The sequence below is a fragment of the Mobula birostris genome, chromosome 15 (genome assembly GCF_030028105.1).
Source record: "Mobula birostris isolate sMobBir1 chromosome 15, sMobBir1.hap1, whole genome shotgun sequence".
Classification (NCBI taxonomy): Eukaryota; Metazoa; Chordata; class Chondrichthyes; order Myliobatiformes; family Myliobatidae; genus Mobula; species Mobula birostris.
The window spans coordinates 37781923-37804727 of record NC_092384.1 but is presented as its reverse complement, the minus strand read 5'-3'; the positions used below and the strand labels follow the sequence as shown (position 1 = coordinate 37804727).

At 39.6% G+C, this 22805-nt stretch overlaps 1 protein-coding gene across 7 annotated transcripts in view; it reads right to left on the bottom strand.

Annotated features, from left to right (window-relative positions):
* Positions 1-22805, bottom strand: part of znf423 (zinc finger protein 423) — a 403580-nt gene that overhangs the window by 366367 nt on the left and 14408 nt on the right. For 2 of the 7 annotated variants that reach the window (XM_072279614.1, XM_072279611.1), the window contains exon 1: positions 13443-13480. The exons of 3 other annotated variants lie outside the window; for them this stretch is intronic. Coding sequence is in view for 2 of the 4 variants with exons in the window: in XM_072279609.1 (XP_072135710.1) it covers positions 11480-11492 (13 nt within the window). In the remaining 2 variants the exon portion in view is untranslated. Of the gene's footprint in view, positions 1-11479; positions 11562-13442; positions 13518-22805 lie in introns of those variants that run through there. 2 more of the 7 variants (XM_072279609.1, XM_072279610.1) reach the window with 2 other exon arrangements.

Sequence of the window (22805 nt, the reverse complement as noted above, 5' to 3'; positions counted from 1 at the left end):
CAAATTGCCTTCCGCCACAATAGGTCTACAGCGGATGCAACCCCACTGGCTCTCCCTCTGCCTTAGACCAACTAGACGACAGCAAAACCTACGTCAAGCTCTTGTTTATTAAGTACGGTTCAGCATTCAACACCATCATCCCCTCAGTACTAATCAACAAGCTTCAAAACCTGGGCCTCTGTACCTCTCTCTGCACCTGCATCCTTGATTTACTCATCAGGAAACCACAATTGTGCAGATCAGAAATAATATAGTTCTTTTGCTGACAATCAACACAGGCACACCTCAAGGATGCATGGTTAGCCCACTACTCTACTCTCTCTACACTCATCACTGTGCGGCTAGGCACAGCTCAAACAACATCGATAAATTCGTCAATAACATTCCCATTGTTGATTGAATCTCAGACGATAACAAGGAGGTTTACAAGAGTGGACAGATTGACTGGTTGAGTGCTGTCACAAGAACAACCTTGCAGTCAATGTCAGTAATACTACGGAATAGACTTCAGGAAAGGGAAAATCAGGAGAACGTACAGCAGTTCTCATTGAGGGGTTAGCAGTAGACAGCATGAGCAGCTTCAAGATCCTCGATGTCAGTATATCTGAAGATTTATCCTGGATCCAACATACTGATGCACTTACATGCCTGCTGCTATATGTCATGAGCTTGATGAAATTTGATACCGTCACGAAAGACTCCTAAGAAGTACCTGGAGGGTATTCTGACTGGTTACATCTTTGACTGCTATAGAGGAGGCAACACATAGAATCAAAAAACAGCTATGGAAGGTTGTAAACTCAGCCAGTTCCAACATTGGCACTACAAGCCTCTACACCACCGTAGATATCTTCAAAAGTTGATGCCTCAAGAAAGTGACATTTACCATAAGAGACCCTCATAATCCAGGACTTGCCCTCTTCTCATTACATCAATGAAGAGGTACAGGAACCTGAAGACACACATTCAACATTTTAGAAACAGTTTCTTCCCCTCTGCCATCAGATTTCTGAAAGGTCCATGAAAACTACCTCACTATTTTACTCTCTCTTTTTGCACTTTTTAAAATGTATATCTATATTCCACGTGTAATTTATAGCAATTTTTATGTATTACACTGTACTGCTGCAGCAAAACAAAAAAATTCACAACATATGTCAGTGATAATAAATATGACTTTGATGCAATAAAAATAATTACATTAACTTAACAGAATAAAGACAGAAGCAAAAGAAATTAACTCTCGAACTCTGGGGAGCAAAGAATTATTTGCCTCAAATAAATTTTGTCACTACTTCAGAGAAACACAAAATACAATTTTTCCCTCTCTTTTCTATCAACCCTCCTCCCTTGGATCAACCTTTGCCTAACACCTCCATCCCTTCCTCTCACCTTTGTACTGCCTTGTACTCCCTTTTTCTTTCAGTCCTAGCAAAGGGTCTTGACCCAAATGACTGTCCATTTCCCTCCCCACATGCTGCCTGACCCATTGAGTTCCTCCAATCTCTTGTTCGTCACTCTAGATTCCAGCATCTGTAGCCTTGTATACAAAAGCTCAGTTCAACAGAATACTTTCAAAACAGGTTGCACATGTTGAGATCAGAGATATGACCTCAAATGTTAAAAATGGATTCGATTTTGCAAAGTAACAAGGAAATTAAGAGCAATTGTTGATATTTTTAGAACTTTTAAGTAGGGAATAAGATGCAAAATTAAACAAGAGTTTGCCTATCAACTGTCTCACCACTGAATGTTTTGTTTTATTTCAGTACTTGCTGCAATTGTTTTACTTTTCCTTAATCTTTTTTTAAATTTCTCTTAAGCCCATTTTCTCCTCTCCATGGTTATAATCAAATTGAATACACTCACTCTCATTTACACTTGACTCTAAATCTTTGCACAATTTATGTCACAATTCCTCAATCAGGACTCAGATACCATGTTTGAACACACAGTTTGAGCAACTTCACCAACAGTTGAATAAAAAACAAATATACACACGCAAAGTTAGACACTTTGCTCCAGCAAATTAGGTTGTATTTTGGCATTTTTCAGTCCAAGCTCACTGCTCAGTTACATGTACAAAGGGCAAACCAACTATTTAAACTAACACTGTTTCAAACCCAGAGGGAGAATGACTACAATTAAATTCAAACTGATACAAGAAAATTTAATAGAATAATTCCCACAAGCAAAAAATATGAAACATGTTTTGATGTAAATAGTATCACTTCAATAGCACTAATAACAAATATAAAATCAAATTCAAACCAAGGATAAAAATATTTAAATTTTTTATTTGAAAAACAGTTAATACTCCATTTATATGGAGCACATTGGTTATACAATCAAATCAAATTGACATGCGTGAGAAAAAAAGGTAATTAAAAATGACGTATTCTTCCCATACAGTTTTGCATCAATCTGCCATAATGCCTTCTAGAAAATGGACATTAATACGTAATTTCAAGTGCTGGGCCCAAGACAAAACATAAAACTGAAAAGTGTATGTTAAATTACATATACACAATTTAACAGAAAGGGTTTTATTTTGAATGAGTAGCTTAAGTAGTACATGTCAATACAATCAACACAAAGGGGCAATTAATCAAATTACTTCTGCTTATTGCTATACTTGCATTGTTGATCACTGACTTTGGTGCCTTTTCTCCAGAGTAATGAGAGGTAGAAAACTCATTATGTAATACAGGTTTCTCCCGCTATCCGAAGGTAGAGCGTTCCTATGAATCGGTTCGTAAGCCAGAATGTCATAAAGTGAATAAGCAGTTACCATTTATTAATATGGGAAGAATTTCTGAGGGTGCCCAGACCCAAAAAATAACCTACAAAATCATGCCAAATAACACATAAAACCTAAAATAACAGTAACATATAGTAAAAGCAGGAATGACATGATAAATACACAGCCTATATAAAGTAGAAATACTTTTCTGCAGCGCTGTCTAGCGCAACAGGAAATCTCGCAGAAGCGCTCTCAGAAGAAACACTCCCTCCAGTAACCTTTAAGCTATGAAGCTACCAAATCATACCAAATAACACATAAAAATACACAGCCTATATAAAATAGAAATAATGTATGTACAGTTTAGTTTCACTTACTAGAATTGCAGTTTTGTCACAGTTAAACACTTGCTTATACGAATAACCACCTGACGCAACTGGCAATCGCCTCTGATCTGGGCCAACATTTACATGCCGGGCGGCACCTAATTAATTAGCTTGTTTATTTCAGCTTTTTTCTTAAAGATATGCTGGGTGCGTTCCGACTACCGCTGCACCACTGCATTCTTCGCGGCAATGTATTGGTCCGTGGCCCGGAGGTTGGGGACCACTGCTTAAACTATGAAGCTGCCCTCGCCTCAGAAACCGATCAAACCACCCATGACTACTTTTAAATTCCACTTTCGCAACACTTTCATCACCATCGTCCAGTGCTTTCTGTTTCAGCTTATTAAGAAGACTGACTGATTTCTCCTTAAGTATAAGAAAACTTAACGGAACACCACGTTTTGTACACCCATCAATCCACTCAAGCAATAGACTCTTTATCCATTACTGGATGCCGACTAAGAGAGACCACTTTGCCACAAGCAGAATCAACAGTAACATCAACAACTTTCAAAATTCTTTCTCTCTGCGTATAAATAGTGCGAATGGTGGACGCAGGCAAGTTCAATGTGTTCACTACGATCAAAACGCTTAATTATGTCTAGTTTTACACTAAGTGTAACACCCTTACGAGCTCTTTCAGGCTTTTCCGATACCTTAGAGCTCATCTTGCTAACGGATGCACAAAATAAATCAAGATAAAGCACGTGTTTAAGCAATGCCGGCTAGAATGCAGTTCCTGGGGAGGAGCTTGGCTGTTCGGGCGCGCGCTGCCTTTTATCGTAACAGTGAAAACACCTTCTGTTAGTGAAAACAGGTAACTAATGTAGGTCTTTCGTAACAGCGAGGTGCTGTAAAGCAAAAGTTCGGAAAACAGGGACCACCTGTAACTGCAGTCTTCATCAATAATCAGTGACAATTAAAGGTAAAATATATGATCAAATGACAAAAATAGTGCCAAGGAATGAGTTTCAGAAAAATATACAGTACAAGTCAAGAAATGAAAAAGGAAATAAAACATGGAACAAAGAACAACATTCACAAGTTCCACCCAATAAATACAGATCCAGAATCATTTACATCCAATTTAAAAATAACCTTAAGGACAAAAGTAGGCTAATGTTGCAGTGTCTGAATTTCAGAACATTAATTAGTTTCAAATTTGGCCTCCCAGTATCTATACCAAGCAGTAAAATAAAATTTTGAGCAACACACATTGAATGTTGGAGAAACTCAGCAAGTCAGGCAGAGGAGAATAAACAGTTGAAGTTTTGGGCCAAAGCCCTTCATCAGGACTGGAAAGAAAGCCAGAATAAGATGGAATATGAGGTGTTGGTCTTCATTCTGGGTAGCCTCCAGCCTGATTGCAGGTACAGCAATGTCTCCAACTTGCGGTAATATCTCCCCGCCATCCTTCCTCCTCTTTTTTCATTCCCTATACTGGTTTCACTCTCACTCCTTCCTTTGTCCTCATCTGCCCATCACCTCCCTCTGGCTCCTCTCCTCCTCCCCTCCTTCCCTTTCTTCCATGGTCCACTGTCCTCCATTAGATCACTGCTTCTTCAGCCCTCTACCTCTTCCACCTATCTCCTCCCAGCTCTTTACTTCACTTTGCACTCACACCGAGCAGTTGCCAGCTCATACTTCTTCCCCTTTCCCCACCTTCTTACTCTAGCTTCTGCTCCCTTCTATTTGAGTTCCAATGAGGGGTCTCAGCCTGAAACTGTTTACTCCCCTCCACATATGCCTCCTGACTTGCTGAGTTCCTCCCCTATGTTGTGTGGGTTGCTCAAGATCTCCAGTGTTGGCAGAATCTCTTGTGTTTATGAAATAATATTTTGTTTTCTTACACTAGATACATAAATGAGTTCAATTTGGTTTCCACCAAGAGCCTCAGATGAAGTGATACTGAATGAATCTATCCATGTGTGTGAAGAAATATGTCTATCATGGTAGTAACTGCTGATCTGCAATGAACCAAGAGTTTTAAAGTCATGTTTACTATGAAATTCTTCCTGATGATGACAGGTTTCCTTCAATTAGACTGCAGCATTTACTACCATTTCCAAATGTCAAGTAATTCAAACACGGTGAAAGTTTTGTCTCAACAGTCCCCACCAAACCCATGTTGCATGTAGTGGTAAAATACTTCTTGTGAGACCTCATTTCTGAGCACATTAAGGAAGGTGGTGCAAAACCAGGCAACCACAAAAAAGCTTTCAAATCATAACAAAATATAATCATGACTACAATAGCAGAATTAAAATTCATTCTTTACCTTAAAAATTACATCATGTAAATAAGCTATACAGCTCAGTACAAGTAGAAACAAATCACCTTATTTGTTTTATTCTCTTTTCCTCCAATCACCTTCCTAACCTAAACCTAATATTGATTTTTTGGATCTCCCCCTCCCCCTCCCACTTTCAAATCTCTTACTAGCTCTTCTTACGGTTAGTCCTGACGAAGGGTCTCGGCCCGAAACGTCGACTGTACCTCTTCCTAGAGATGCTGCCTGGCCTGCTGCGTTCACCAACAACTTTTATGTCTGTTGATTGATATTGCTTCAGCTGCAATAACTAACACCAGTAAAATATTTCCCAGTCTTGCACCCCTTTAAAAAAAAACTTCTGGTTTCAACACAAGATGTCCAACAGTTAATCCCTCATTGACCAAACAAATAAGTTTAAGATTTCAAATGCATTTAACACTCTAAATTAACATACACAGCCTATAACTCGTAGAATAGCACAGCAGAAAATCAGGACGTTTGGTCCACTCTGAATCTGACCATGCCAATTCTGTGTCAACCATAATGCCAAGTGAAAGTAATCAACCTACTTGCACAAGGCTTTTTTTCCCTCCATTTCCTGTCTGATTCATTTGCCTGTCTAAATGCCTCTGAAACATCACTGTCGCAACTGCTTCCACCACTTTCCCTGGTAGCACATTCCGGACAAATACAACTCTCTGTGGGAGGAAAAAAAACTTGCCTTAGTCTCCTTTAAACAATGCCCCTCTCACCTTAAAACTGTGCTGTCTGGTACTGGACATTTTCAACCTGGGAGAAAAATAAATCTCTCTGTTCTGTCTATGGCGATCATGATTTTACATTCTTTAATAAAGTGGTCTATCAGCCTCTGAAATTCCAGAGGAAACAATCTAAGTTTCTTCAACCTTTCTTTAAAGCAAATACTCTTTAATTTAGTCAACATCTGGTGGATCTAAACTTCACCCTCTCCAATGCCTTCACATCCTTCCTGTAATGCAGTAGTCAGAGCTGCAGATAATACTCCAAACTTGGCCTGACTAAACTCTGATGACTTGCCAATGTTTATACTCAACTTACTGAGGGATATTAAGCCTTCTCTACTACCCCATCTATTTATGGTACCATGTTCAGGAAGCTTGGAACTTGCACCTGATGATCCCTCTGTGCATCAATTGTCCTATAGGTCCTACCATTTACTGTCTTTCTTCTTGCATTTCACCTCCCAAAGTGCATCCCCTCACACATCTGGATTAAACTCCATCTGCCATTTGTCTGCTTACATTTCCAGCCGGTCTATATCCAGCTGTATTCTTAGACAACATTCCTCACTCTTCAAACTCTGCCAATTTTTGTGTTGTCTGTAAACTTACTCATTGCCCCACATATATTTTCATCCAAATTAATTATATACATCATAAACAAGATATCTTGGCAATGATCCTTGAAGAACACCACTAGTCACAGACCATCAGTTAGAATACTGCTCCCCATTATCTCTTTTCTTGGGCCAAGTTCATTTTGAATTCAATCTACCAAGTATCCACAGGTCCCATGTGGCTTAATGGAATCAGCCTACCATGAAAGACCTTGTTGAAAACTTTACTAACATCTACACATTCAACATCCACCCCCCTACTCTTATCAATAATTTTAAAACACCTCCTCAAAAATATGAAGCATTTGTAAGAGTTAACCTGCCTTAAACAAAGCCATGTAGACTGCCCTAAAATATCAACATGTCCCCTTCCCTCATCTCACAATTCGCCAAGTCCTTTTATTTGGTTAATACTTAAGTGATGTACCTCATCCACTTCCTTGTGGTCCAGGCATGAATTTTCTCCTTTTTCTTTGAGTAGCCCTACCCTGATTCTAGTTACCCTCTGGTTTTTAAACATAAGTATAAAATGCCTTGGGACTCTCTTTAACCCTACCAACCAAGGGCATTTCATGACTCCTTTTAGCCTTCCTGATTTTCTGCTTAAACCCTCTCTTGCTTCCTTTAAGTTCTTCAAAACCCCTGTTCAGTTTCAGCTTCCTAAACCTCACATATGCTCCTTGTTCTTTTTGCCTAAACTCCTGCCATAGAATTAGATATCAGGATTTTTTTTTAACCTTAAATCAGCTCACCTTTTTGACTCTTTATTAACATTATTTACCTTTTCATGTGAATGTAATCCAGAAGACACTTGGATGATAATTCAGAGGCTTCAGATTTCCATTCTTTCAAAAAAGATTTCATATTACCATCAAAAATATTAGTTTATGAGCTTTATTTCTTCAAGCACATATAAATGCAACCCTTTCATGGTTTATTTGGAGCAGGTTTCAAATCTAAAATGGTAATTCAAATTATAGACTACGTCAGAAAAAAAATCTAACAGACTTTGATTAAACAGAAAAAATTGTAAAATGTATAGCTCGGGTGGTTGATGGTTGGGTTGCGTTGTTCTCCGATCTTGCAAATGTTTTGTGTTTTTTTCCCCAAAAGTATACTTTATTCAGAAATATTAAAAAATAAAGTTACTAACATAAAAAAATTTTGTTGACCGAGTCCTTATTCAATAAATACTTATTTACAATAAATTATGCATTGACTCTCAGTCCATGTTCAAATTAAAGATGTTTACAATAAATCATTCGTTGACTCTCAAACCTTAGTCAAGAATTAAAAACTTATTTACAATAAAAAAAATATTAACAATAAAAAATCAGGCATTGACTCTCATTCCTTTACCGAAGTTCCTTTCCGGTCTATACATTTCCAGCCACTCCTGGGGCACCATGTTGATTCATCTATCCACACCGCTGATGAAGGGTATTTTCCTCCCCACCCGACCCCTCCCACTCCCATGGGTGACAAACCTTAAGCTGTGGTTCTTCCCCAATGGGCCTTCGCGGTGGCTGCACCAAGTTTGAGTGCTTCCCTCAGCACGTATTCCTGCAGCCAAGAACTTGTCAGCTGGCAGCATTCAGCCACGGACATCTCCATGTGCTGGTAGATCATCAAGTTTCGGGCTGACCAAAGAGTGTCCTTCACCGAATTGATATCTGCCAGCAACATCGGATGTTTGTCTCCGTGTGCGTCCCCGGGAACAGCCCGTAGATCAGGGAGTCCCCAGTTACGCAGCTGCTGGGCATGAATCTTGACACCGTCCCTTCCATCCTCCTCCACACCTTCTTTGTGAACCCACAGTGTGCAAAGAGGTGAGTCACTGACTCCTCCTCACTGCAATCCTCCCGTGGGCAGTGGGGTGTGGAGACAATAAAAAGAAGACATTTACATTCAATTCAGAACAGAGTAGATATGGGAAGAAGTAGGGGAGCAAAGCAGAAGAAGCAAGTAATTATAAGTAGACTGAGAATTGGGCACAGCCACAGCTATCTAGCGATCTATGTCAGGAGACTGAAACAGTACAGCATATCCTTATTTCATGCCGGAAATTTGTACAGGAAAGGCAACAAATGTTACAACAATTACGCAAAATAGGACTGGTAGAGAACAGTGTTAAAGGTTTATTGCAATGTGGGGAGAGTGATCAGGGGAGGAAATGGTTGTTTAATTTTTTTTTTAAAGGGCGACGGGACTGGAAAGATGGCTTTAACGTGAATGGACAATGAAGGACAATAAATCCTGAAGATGGCAGTAATACAAAAGAGGAAGAGGAAGAGGAGGAGGAAGAGGAGGAGGGAGAGGAGGGAGAGGAGGGAGAGGAGGGAGAGGAGGGAGAGGAGGGGGAGGAGGGGGAGGAGGGGGAGGAGGGGGAGGAGGGGGAGGAGGGGGAGGAGGGGGAGGAGGGGGAGGAGGGGGAGGAGGAGGAGGAGGAGGAGGAGGAGGAGGAGGAGGAGGAGGAGGAGGAGGAGGAGGAGGAGGAGGAGGAGGAGGAGGAGGAAGAATCATCATCATCATCATCATCATCATCATCATCATCCCGGGCAAACAGGAGGGATCTGACTGGGAGGGCCCCTCTCAGCGCCAGCCAGGCGAGGTCTTTGTGCCTGATGGTGAGATCTGGTGATGAGGCATTTTGCCAGATGAACTGGACAGTCTGCTCAGGGAACCACCCCACTGTGTCCATCTCGTCCTTCTCCTGCAGCACCTGCAGGACATTACGTGCCAACCACTGTCTGATAGCCCTGTGGTCAAAAGCGTTGACCTGGAAGAATGTTTCTAGGAAGGACAGGTATGGCGGCAATGACCAGCTGACGGGGGTGTTGTGCAGGAAAGGGGCCAGACCCATCCTTCGTAGCCAGGGCGACAGGTAGAACCTGGGCACACAGTGGTACTTTGTGCCTATGTATTTGGGATCCACGCACAGCCTAATGCAGCCACACACGAAGCTGGCCATCAGGGTGAGGGCAACATTGGGGACGTTCTTGTCCCCATTGTCCAAGGACTTGTGCATGGTGGTCTGTCTGACCCGCTCCATCTTGGATCCCCAGACGAATCTGAAGACGGTGCGGGTGATTTCCGAGCTGCAGGAGCTGGAGACGGGCCACACTTGCGCCAAGTACAACAGACCTGAGAGCACCTCACACCTGATGACCAGGTTCTTGCCCGTTATCGATAGGGAGCGCCCTCCCCACGGTCCCAGTTTCTGTTTCACTTTGGCAGTCCACTCCTGCAGGCCTCGGTCCCTTGGATTCAATTGTGATGTGGGGAGGAAATCTCATCGCTGATTGGTCACGTGGCGAACTTCGTGTGTTGTGGTCTGGAACTTTGCCACGCAACCAATCAGCAATCATTCTCCTTCCCACATCACAACTGAGTTCCCAAAATGATAACCAATCAGCTGACTGATAAGTATATGAAGGCAAAGCATTCAGAGGATACACTACAATTAACAGTGCACTGATGATGTCTTCTCGTAAGGTGACGAAACGTTTGCAAGTAAATTGTCAAGGTCGGAGAACAACGCAATCCAACCACAAATAGAAATAGAACGCAAGTTCAATATTAAAGAAAAGTAGAATGAAGATACCCAAACAAAACCATTTGCTATTATTTGCTGAACTAATCATTCCAGAACAGAGTTTAATCCTTGGCATCTCCTCAACAATCTCACCTAAAATAGTATTGAGTGCCCTGCAGTTACCTTCAGATGAGACACATGTAAAGCCCTCCTGCAGGCAAACAGTTTGAAGGCAATTACTGTCTAGATTCAGACTTCAAAACTGTTCTGAAGAGCTATTGCCCCTCCACAATGAAAATAATCTCCAGAAAGATTTAAAATAACCTCCCACTAAGAAATATTACTGCAACACTAAATTCATGCTAATTTTGATTATTAATCAAATTTTTCACAATAGTCCTGTTACTTATGGGCAATTTAAGTTAACCTGAAATATAGTAATCAAAAGGTTACAAGTGGTCACCTCCAGAATGACACATAGTAGAACTTCACTTTCGAGGTTAAACAGATGTTTCTGTTATTTGAGACACTATTTCAGGAAACAATGATAAACTGAAAAGTGTAGAGAAGTAATTTACTCTCATTTAAAAAAAGAAAATCAGACTGCTTTCACATTGTTACTGTAACACATGTTCTATGATGGTTTTTTGGAAGTTTTAGGTGGAAATCCTAATATTGAATAGTTTATTCCAAAAGATGACCAATGATTCCTGGCATCTTAAAGTGATAAAATTATTGCTTTATCAATGACTACAATAAAAGGGTGGCATTAGTTTTAGATTCACTCTGGTCTTCCAAAACCCAATTCGGAGCTCCATTTAAACCCAATACCAATCCTGCACCACATGTTAAGCACCAAATTTTCAACTTGGCAAAAAGAGATGAGTGAGCCAGCCATGGTTCAGGTGAATTCAACACACTGTCAGAGTTGAAATTAATCTCATCTATGTAGTTAGAAGCTAAATGGGAAAAACAAGCTTGTCGGCAACATCCTTCCAGTGATCTGGGTTTATATTAATCTTTTAGACCGGTTTGCCATATTTTCAGAAAATGCAAATTAAATTCAGTAGAAATTCAGTTTTTAATCATTCTGGTACCACACTCAACTCCAAAGGCAAGCAAGCAACTATAGCCAAATAACCTACACAAGTTTATAAGCTGATCTTACCTGCTGGCAGCATGGTTCAGCTCAGATTTAGCTATAGTATGAAGACACCCCTGAGAAGACTGTTGGTTGTACCCTGAAACGACTACACGTGTGAACACTGTATTAGCAACCCACAGTAATCTGTTCCAGATTCAACACAAGAAATTCAATAATAATTTATTAGTGGCAAACAAATAAGTTCATAAGTGTGTCAAATGGAATTTAGTAAACTGTACCAACCCAATTCTAAATGAGTAAAATATGAACACAGAAGAATGGCTGTCATATTATGAGGTTTACCATGGCTATCATGGAACAGAAATGCTTTCTGACTTTTGCAATTATTCTAAAACTTCAAACTTAAAGCAAAAGCTTCTACATGAACACTGAATCTTGAAGTAATTATACACAAGCTATTGTGTACAATGCCACTGATTGTAAATCCAAATTACCTTTACTGATGCCATCAGATTAACATTAATAATTTAAATCCAAGGTTACAATATTTATATCCATATTTACTTCAAAGTTATTGGTAATAATGAAACCAAAACTTTAGATTAAAACCAAGTAAGAATCCTACAAAGATCAGCCAAAAATCTATGTATTTTGTATATTACCCAACAGTAGCAAAATGTGGAGCACAATATAAAACAAAACTAAAATTAAAAACAGGAAAGCTCACCTGCTGAATCTCTCTGGCACTTTCTACATTTAGTCTAGATATTTAGTATCTGTGGCATTTTTTTTTGCTTTTTAATGGAAGAATACCATTACATGTAGTATGGCTTTTACAAGATAGCTTTAATTCGTTTCTGCATCAGTGTTTCAGATAAGGGAAAAGTGCAGGGAGAACACCCCTGCTGATTGAGTTTCTCCATTCTTGCGTTTACAAAGGATCACCCTCCATGGCTACTCAAACTTCCACGTGGCTATTCCACTTAAGAGTTATTGAGCAATGCATGCACGTGCCAATGGGAAAGGGATTGCTTTACACAATGTCCTTTTATCCTTAGGAACATTAAATGGATTCCAGAAGGTTGGAATAAAAGCTTCCATTCTCTGATCCCTTTAAGATTTTAATGTGAAGATAAGTTTGAAGAGCTTGAACCAGTTCTTTTTGGGCACATACCAAAAGTAAAAAAACAGAAAACTAGACAGCAACAGAAACCAGTGAAATTTGAAGCAAGGCTGAAAGAGTGTGCAGGTGTCCTTTCCTTAGTTTGACTAAGCTCCAGAACCCATTCTCATTTCCATTGTCTTGTCTGACCCAAAGACAAGAAGGTAATAAAGCATTTATTTCTCAGTCAGCAATAACCTATAAGTTATTTATATGCAAGAATGAGAGACTGAAAATGCTATTCGACACAGATTTGGTCAGTAAGTTGCTCAAATGGTATAATAATCAGTGTATTTTAAATCAAGTGAGAATATAACTTCAGGCATTTTAAAATGCTGTAATTTAACTGAGTTCTGGTATCAATCGACTCAAAGAGTGAGGCTTAAATCATGCAATGACAACTCATGAGATCACACTAGCCCAACAGTACACTCATCTTCTCATTTATTTTTGTTTACATCATGACTTCCATTCATTCAACTTCAAATTCTGCACTACTCTTTACAGTATTTCTATTTTCCATACTATCTTTCAGCACTTAGAATAAATTTGCTATCATGCATGTTAAACATGAAAAATCCAGTTTTGTTGGTGTTTTATTTACTGGATTCTAACAGTAAAAATAAACAAATTTACATCAAATTTCACTAGAATGTTTACTGTATTGCCAATCATGAAGCAGGCTTTTCCTTCAGTGTTAAGCTAGCATTCCAATTAAACAGAGAAGAAATGATGGTCTCCGAACCCTTGAAATGGTTTTAACTTCACAGTGTTGGATAAAGATTTTGATGTAGATCTGTTATACAACCAGCAATGTTGCACTTCAGTTTATGACTGCTTTCATTTTAGTCACATTTAATTCACCTGTTCAAGCCAACTTTTCCTGCCGTGCTCCATACTGTGCGTAATTCAGACAACAGGCCTTTTAGTAATGGAAAGTGTTTTCCCTCAGGAAGTTATTCTCGGTTGCATTGCGCAATTGAGATTGATGTCCTGAGGGAAACATTTTCCATTCCAAATTTACCTACACTAAACTGTTTTTTTTTAAATCAAACGTACCTGAAAATATAACAAAGGGGGAAAAATAATAAAGATTTGGAAGAGCCAAGAATTTCCCTGACTTCTCAACCAGTTTATTCGGCAAGTTACAAAATCAGGAAGATGTTATGTTCAACCACCGACAATAACATTAACTAATCACAGTGAAGGCAGTGAGATGGTCAGGAAGAACTCTGACACATCAATGTACTAGAGTAGACGTGCGCAGGAGAATAAATTCAAAGTTCAGAGTTTGATAATTTGTCATATTAGCACAACGAATCCCTGCAAGGGATTAATGAGGTGTGCAAAAGAGGAAGATTCACCGTAAAAGGAAACACGAGATTACTTAGGATATATAGCATACAAACAAGTAACTCAATTCAACCAGTCCACACTTGTGCTCCACTCAAACTACGTCCTGCGTTTGCTCGTCCTAGTTTACCATCAGCATGACTCTCTTTCACCTTATTTGCTTGTCCAACTACCGATATAACATTCGTTCGAACCATTAATTACAGTAGCAAATTTCACATTCTCATCAGTCTGCGGACAGAAGATTATTCTGAACGCTACACTTCGTGACTACCCCATATTAATTTCTTCTAGTTGTGCACTTCCACACAAGTGGAAACATTCCCTCCATATTAACACTGTGTAAAACTATTAATTCTAAAAGTTTCTATTAGGTCAATCCACATCTTTCTTTTCTCAAGAGGAGAGACCGTCTGTTGAACATCTCGTGATTATATATTACTTCGCATCTCCGGCATCTTGGTAAAGCTTCTCAACACTCTCCCTCACGTCTGCATATTATATGCTAACAACCACCAACGTTTCATAACAGATTTGGTCTAACTTCCCTTCCTTTCAAATCTATCTGTCCAGAAATTAAGTCTGGCATACTTGCCTCTCCCTCCTCGCTTTCTCCGCCTCTCTCTCCCCTACACGTTGCTTCACGCCTTCTCCCTGTCTCACCCACCTCTTTTACCCACTGTCTTCCCCATTCCCTCTATCTGTCTGCACCCCCACCATTCTTCATTTTCCATCTCATCTCTGTCTCTATCCTGTACAGCCACTTTTTAAATAACATACTTCTCCAAATGAACTCCTAGATATTTGCTGCCAAGTGTTGCGAAAGGGCGACTTGGCTGAGAATGACAATGTAAATCAAAAATTCAAGTTTGCAGTATCACCTTATTTACCATTACTGGACAGGTATGACAGCAAAAATATGAGATACCTTTTATTCTTTTAGTTCCTCAGCATGTGTGATTTTGAGTTGCAAGACTATCATTTAAAAGAACACAAAAAGCAGGTATTTTGTTAAGCACTGAATGTTTTTGTCGATGGCTTGCATTACAAACTTAAACAAATTGGTTATATTTTGCCAAAGGTGTTCTAAATATTTCACAAGGAAGGTTAAGCCTAGTTTATGCAATTGGACACTTTCCAAACCCAAAGTCAGAGCTTGTTTATAAAGTAGCCCCAGCTTTCAATCATATGCTTCCATTTTTAAACTAGTTTTTGAGAAGTGATTTGACATGGAAGATAGTTGATAAAGTGAATTAATTTGCATAATGACAGCAAAATAGCAAATGTAATGGGTGATTAAAACAAACAACATATTTACATATTGTATTTGTTGCAGTAAGACTTTTGATACTTTGAAGAAAAAAAATCTTTTTGCTCGAAGTCACTTGACTATCTTCAGTTTTCCAAGGTTTGACTTAAAACTCATAACTGGTTACCCACTATATGGTATTAAAGTAAATATAATTAAAGATAATTTCGGTAAGCACAATAGGTATTACCTTTTCCAATTGATTGATTTTGCACAGCATTTAAACATTCTCTCCTGTGGGTTTTTCTTTCTAACTAGAATTTATATATTTATCCCAATTGGAAGCAGGAGAAAAATTACTTGTGATCATAACTTCACTGTCAGTAAAGATGGAAAAAGCACAATAAGTCGTTATGTTCAAAAGAGAACTGGACAAATACTTGAAGGGTCAAAAATACAAGGCAAAAGGGAATGGGACCAATTGGAGTATAGCACTGAAGCAGTGTCACAGGGTGGTACCTAAGTATTTAAATGCCTTTTCTCTACGTTGTACTATTTACTCAGGTTTCTGAGATGATACTTAAATCCTTGGATTAGCTAGAAGTTAGAATGGTAAACAATACTCAGAAAAACATTCCGCATCTTCCTCAACCAGAAACACTAAATGAACAAGAGATTCACAATCTACTGAGGGCAAGATCTGTGACATTTAGGGCTGGCAATTCAGAGTGATAAAAGTAGTCCAGGTATGGCCTCTGGAAGGTCACTGCAAGAGCAGAGAGGCAATTCTTACTAAACTGGAATCACCGACAAATGCTGAACAGCATGCCGGGGTTGCACAATAATACTTCTACAAGGCAAGATCAGTTAGCAGAAGTGACAATGACCCATCACTCCCAGATGAGTTCTATGTCTTTTATGTATGTTTAGATAGAGAGAACTATGACACACCCACACAAGTCTCCACATTTCCTGATGACCCTGTAATCTGCAACTGGATCTTTAGCTTCCTCCTCGACAGACTTCAATCAGTGGTCTCACCTCACGGACCATTAACTCTGGTGCACATTAAGGCTCAGTGCTTAGCCGCTCCTCTACTCCCTCTACACACAACTGTGTATCTAAGCACTGCTCCAAAAGCATACACAAATTTGACGACAACATCATTCTTGTTGAACAAATCATAGGTGGTGATCAATTGGAATTGGTTTATGTGTCACACATACTGAGATGTAGTGAAAAGCTCGTCTCGCATATTGTTCATACAGATCAAACCATAACATGGTGCATTGAGGTAGAATAATGTAAAACAATAACAGCATGCAGAAAATGAAATGTAACAACTATAGAGAAAGTGCAATGCAGGTAGACAATAAGGTGCAAGATCAGAATGAGGTATACCGGGAGATCAAGTATCCATCTTGTCATACTAGGGAAACATTTAATAGTCTTCTTGCAGTGGAGTAGAAGCTATCCCTGGACTTGGTATGTATATTCAGGTTTTTGTATCTTCTGCCCAATGGAAGAATGGAGAAGAGAATGTGTTCTGGGTGAGTGGGATCTTTGATTATATGAGCTGCTTTACTGAGGCAGCAAGAAGCATAGACAGTGTCCCTGGAGAGGAGGCTGGTTTCCCTGATGTGCTGAGCTGTGTTCACAACCCTCTGCAGTTTCTTGCAGTCAAGTGCAGAGAAGTTGCCATACCAAGCCGTTATGCATCCAGATGGGTTACTTTCTATGATGCATGTGAGTCAGCGTACAGAAGCACCTGATTGAGTGCTGCCACAACAACAACCTCATAGTCAACATCAGTAAAAGTAAAGAAATGATTGTTGGCTTCAGGAAGGGGAACATGCACCAGTCTGTTTTGGTGGAGAGGGTAAGCTGCTTTAAATTCCTGGGTGTTAACATATTGGATGACGTATCCTGTGCCAAGCACATCACAAGGATGCAACCACAAGGAAGATGCACCAGTGCCTTCACTTCCTTAGAAGGTTAATGTCACCGAATATTCTTCTACAGATTTGAAAGGATCTTCATTGGCTGCATTGTGGTCTATTATGACAATTCAAATGCATAGGAAAACAAGTAACTGCAAAAAGTGGACTCAGTCGAATATATCAGTTGGATCCCTCCTACCAACGAAAGTATCTCCCTCAAATAGCAACATCTATCATCAAAGATCCCCACGATCCAGGCCATGCCATCTTCACACAGCTGCCATAACGCAGGAGGTATACGAGCCTGAAGTCTCCATACCACCAGGCTCAAGCAGAGCTACTTCCCTTCAATCATTTGCTTCTTGAACCAACCTGCACAAAGTGAATCATAACCTTAGCAGGCACCATTATGACTACTTTGCAGCCTTTGGGGTTTCTTTTTGCTCTAATTTTGCTTTCTTTTATAATCTCGTATAAGATATGTTTAATTTCAGTTTTCCTTGTGAATGCTGTACATGCCTGTGACATGCTGCAGTAAGTTTCCATTGAACTTGTGCAATTGACAACAAAAGCAACTTTGACTTTGTACAACCTCAAAGGTCCACTTGCCTCTGCTCTGCCCTGTCTCTCTCTCTCTCTCTATCTATCTCTCTCATACTCTCTCTCACTCACTAACCATGCCAAACAACCACTTTGGAGGGAGAAGGGAAGAGGAAAATGACAAATTATGGAAATTAGGTGCAGCTGAATCTCAGCCAGCATTGACAGTCACAGTGCAGCATCTGAGGGAGCAGGTTTCTGTTTCCATTAAGGCACAAACAGAAGACATCCAAATTCTCAGCAGGGCCTCAAGCTAGTGTTATCAAAGCCTTCCTTCTGTCACCCAGAAGCAAAATGGCATACCTCTACAAAAGAGGTATGCCACTAACAATTCAGCTTCAGAAGAACAAAATACCGGTTAGATTTAAAGATTTATACAGTAGGGAAACTAATTTGTTTATTATGTAGTTCACTATTTAATACATTGTGATAAACACTAGAAATACATTTGCATTTCCTTTCCATAAGTTTATGGAACAGGTGCAGGGGTGAACTGAGCTTTTTTGGCAGATATGTACGAGATCGTCAGTATCAAACGATTTTACCAATGTCAGTTACTCATAATGTCAGGTTATCTCAGTTAATGCAATTTCTGCACTTTGATTTTCCTCTGGAGCCGACTCCTTAAGGTCACTCAGAGGGCGCACGTGCTGCAGCATCTTTCCTTCACTCACAGCTGCTTTCTGGGTAAGTCAGATAGTCAATAATGGAGGTCTTGGAATGAAGCCATCCTAATGGTCAGGTGATCAGCAGCATGCCTCAGAGCAACTGGAAAGTATAATCATTTGCATTATGCTAAGCACACATTTTTAGACTTTCTTACTACTCAAAGGTCAAGTCATCATTTCAGTCACACATTAAGAGATCTCTCAAGTGGGTGTTTCAAAGGAAAGAGAAGGCTTCTTTAGCTTTAGCGCAATCTTTAGACCTTTAATTAAAATAAGAAGAGCAATTTCCAAAGCCAGCCCGATATTTGCAAAGTACACTGCAAAAATGGTCTACAGCTTGAAACTCTTTGTCACTCCTTCGACTATTGAAGGCCAAGGTTTTGCCCACTTTCTTATATAATAAACCACAAGTCTATAATATTGCCTTTTATCAAAATGTATCAATTCAATTTTACAATGGTAACCAATTAATACAAAATCTCATTCATTTCAAAATAGGGATTTCTCTGGACTCAAATTTATGTCCCTGTGCCAGGAAAATAACATGCAAAAGCAACAGCAGAATCTGTCTTGAAGTCTTAGTGCTTTCATGGCTTGACCAGTACTGAGATAAGACAGTTGTCAGGTTGCACGATAGTCAACCTAATATGGAGACTTCAGTGAGAGTACTTCTCTGTAAGAATCCTCATGGGTACCAGATGAAAGGATTAAATAATTCTTATGGATGTGCTGAGAAATCTTCAGAGACAGAGTTGTTAATTAGATAGGGAAAGGATGCCTTGTTTGTTGCTTTGTTGATGCTTGATGGGTGCCTTGTGAACAATTTATCCTTTTTTAAAAAAGCTGGTCAGCTGTTAGATCCAGACAATGGTCTGGCTTTCAGAAACAATAGTAGGTAAGGTCTATAATAGCTTAAGTATTAAGTCACACTGTAATTATTAACATCAGACTTTGGTAAATTCAATATAACGGCAAGATAATGTGGAAACTGCCCAATACTTCCCCACTTATTCCATCCACGTCAGGACACAAAACTTACAGTAACACACACAAAATGCTGGAGGAATGCAGCATGCCAGGCAGCATCAGGCAGGATGGATTTCCAGCATCTGTAGATTTTCTCATCTTTGTGACAAAACTTAAGGTGTAGGAGTCCCAAGAAAATCTCACGGCCCTGTGGTATGTGACTAAATCTCAGCAAATGTGTTTCACCACAATTACCAAGATTTAGTCACATACCACAGGGATCAGTGGTTGATCTCAGCTATTTACATTACAGCATGTATCGAGATTTGGTAACATGAAAATAGTGGAAATACGAGCAATGAGGATGATGCAAAGAGACTTCAACAATTTAAACAAGATGACTATGGCGACAATTAAATGGCAGATGCAGTATAACATGTGCAATCATTTGTCCAACCTGCTCAGCCTCCACAAACACCAGCTAGAAGACTTCAGGATTGATGGCAAAAGTAATGGAAGACAATGAAAAAGTATTCAGTGTTCTCAGGAAAGTACTTCAGGATGCTGCCCAAGTGGTGCTTTGCTATGTTTACCAATATGTCAATTTTAACTGTTTGCTGCACCAATTAGTTTGCTCTCAGTGACTAATTCACAAGGAAACCAAGATCTCTTTGTAAATCAACATTTGACAATCAATGACTATTTAGATAACTCTGCCTTTCTGTTTTCCTACCAAAGTGAATAAATTCCCATTTATCCATGTTATGCAACATCTTCCATACATTTGTCCCTTGAACAACTCATTTAACTTGCCTTGAAATCTCTTTGTATCTTCCTTACAACTCACGATCCTACTAGCTTCAGGCTTCCAGCAAACTGAGAAATACTGTATTCAGTTCTTTCACTGAAGTAACATAAATATTATGAATAGCCGGGACCCAAGCATCAGGCCCTGTGGTACTGGGCCAGTTACTACCTGTCACATTAAGAAAGTCCCATTTATTCCTGCTCTATTTCCTGTCAAGCAATGTTCATTCAATGCCATTGTAATACCAGCAATCCTACATACTTTAATTTTGCAAACTAACTTCTAATGTAGTACTTTATGAAAGGGCTTCAGAAAATCCAAATACACTACATTCACAAATGTTCCTCTTCTTTGAGGCTCCGTTGGTCAGTTGCATCCCAGCTGTCTTCATGATACACAAGCCAGGGCAGTTGGAGGGCAAGCTGTTGCACATGGTGCAGGCTCCAACCTTCCACGCAGCTGACGAAAAGTTTGAAGTTCAAAGTAGAATTTATTCTCAGAGTATGATGCGGCCATACTTAGCAGCAAATCTATAGAACTGTAACTGTAAATGTCAGGAACTATAAACTGTAAACAAACTGTGCAAATGCAGAACATAAATAAACAGCAACAAATAACAAGAATGAAATAACAATATAACAGTTTTGAAATGAGTCCTGAAATGAGTGTAGCTATCCCCTTTTGTCCGAAAGCTTGGTGGTTGAGGAGTAGTAACTGTTCTTGAACCTAGTGGTGTGAGACCTGAGGCACCTGTACCTTCAAACTGATCGCAATGGCAAGAAAAGAGCATGGCCTGGGTGGTGAGGATCTTTGATGACAGATGCTGCTTTTCTATGGCAACCTTTCATACAGATGTGCTCAATGGTTGGGGGAGCTTGACCCACTACCTTTTGCACGATTTTCCACTCAAAGGCATTGGTATTCCCATACCAGGCAGTAATGCAGCCAGTCAGCACACTTTCTACCATATATCTACAGAAGTATGGCAGAGACCAATACAGCTTGGCACCAGTAGCGTCGCAGAGGTTGCCAGCTGGCATTGAACTTAACGTAGGACTGCCTTAGGAACTCCAGCTCCAGATTTTTCCTCAGGGTTTACTCCCAAAGCCTTCCCCATGAGTGCATATAGTCACAAGGCAGCAGAGATTTGAGATCAGAATTGTTCTTCTCCCAGATGAGCTGCCAGCCATGGCTGACAAGCCCCATATACCCAAACTGCTCCTTTTCTCTTGTACAACTTACAGTGCATTCTCAAATAACTCCAGAGTTTTGCCTAATATATTTATCAAACAAAATTAATCTATCGCAAGCCAACATTAACTTTCATTGACATCAGAAAATCTGCAAATGCTGGAAATCCTAAGCAATACACACAAAATGCTGGAGGAACTGAGCAAGCCAAGAGGCATCTATGGAAAAGAGTTAACAGTCGATGTTTTGTCCTTCATCAGGATTCTACTACTACACTGCGAAGTCTCTTCCAGGGATGCCTTCCCTGAAAAAGTTAAATCTTCCCTTCAACGGGAGTTCAGTATACTCTCTCTCACTGCTCTCCCTCAGTGATCTCTGTAGCCCTCCAACTCTTCGACCACTTGCTCACCCAGACCCATTTCTGTCCAGATGAAGGGTCTCGGGCCGAAATGTCACCTGTTTCCTCTTTTCCATAGATGCTGCCAGGCCTGCTGAGATTCCCCAGCATTTTGTGTGTGTTGCTTTTGACTTTCAGTATCTTGTTGATATTGTTTAAGTGTCTAGTTATTAAATCCTTCATAAGGGGGAAAAGCAGTTTTCTTGGTAGTTAGTCCCATCTTACGTGTTTCCTCTCACTTCCCATTTAAATACAGACCATCTTCAGGTCACAAATGTACAATTTATAGACACTTGCACATGCAAACAATTTCCCTATTACCATACTCCAAAGTTCAACACACGTAAATACTTCCAATCCTATGAACTGCACGAGTTTCCTCTCTGTCTCTCTCCACTTTTAGTTACTGCTTTTTTCTAACTCAACCTTATAAGTTTTTGATGTCATTTATTATACTACTATGAAGGTATGGTTAAAAAATATCAAGTGATTTTCATATACTTTCTGATTTAAAAGCCAAAATCATCTTAAAGGCATCCGTCAATATGGAACCTATTTGTTATCCTGGGATGGCTTGTAATGTGGTTACATTTGACACCCTCCAATCTGCAAAGAACATTCCATATCTATGTAATTTTGGAAGAAGACAACCAAAGCCTTTTCTGTATCCATAGCTACCTCTTTTAGTACTCTGGGATACAGATTATAAAACCCTGGGGATATATCAGGTTTCAGTCCTATTAATTTTTTCAACACTATTTTTGTTCTAATATTAATTTTCTTTAATTCCTCCCTTCATTACAACCTTGGTTCCCTGACACTTCTGGGAAGTTATTTTTTCGTCTTTCATGAAAGAGAACAAAAATATCGCTTAATTATTCAGCCATTTCTTTGCTCCCCATTATCCTTTTTCTTACTGTAAAGAACCTACACTTTGGGTTCAATCTTCTTCCTTATACTTGTCAAACTTCAACAGTTCACTTTTATGTTCCTTTTAAATTACTCTTATATTCTATTCTCACTCTCTTAGTCAATCTCCTGGTCCCTTTTGTTGA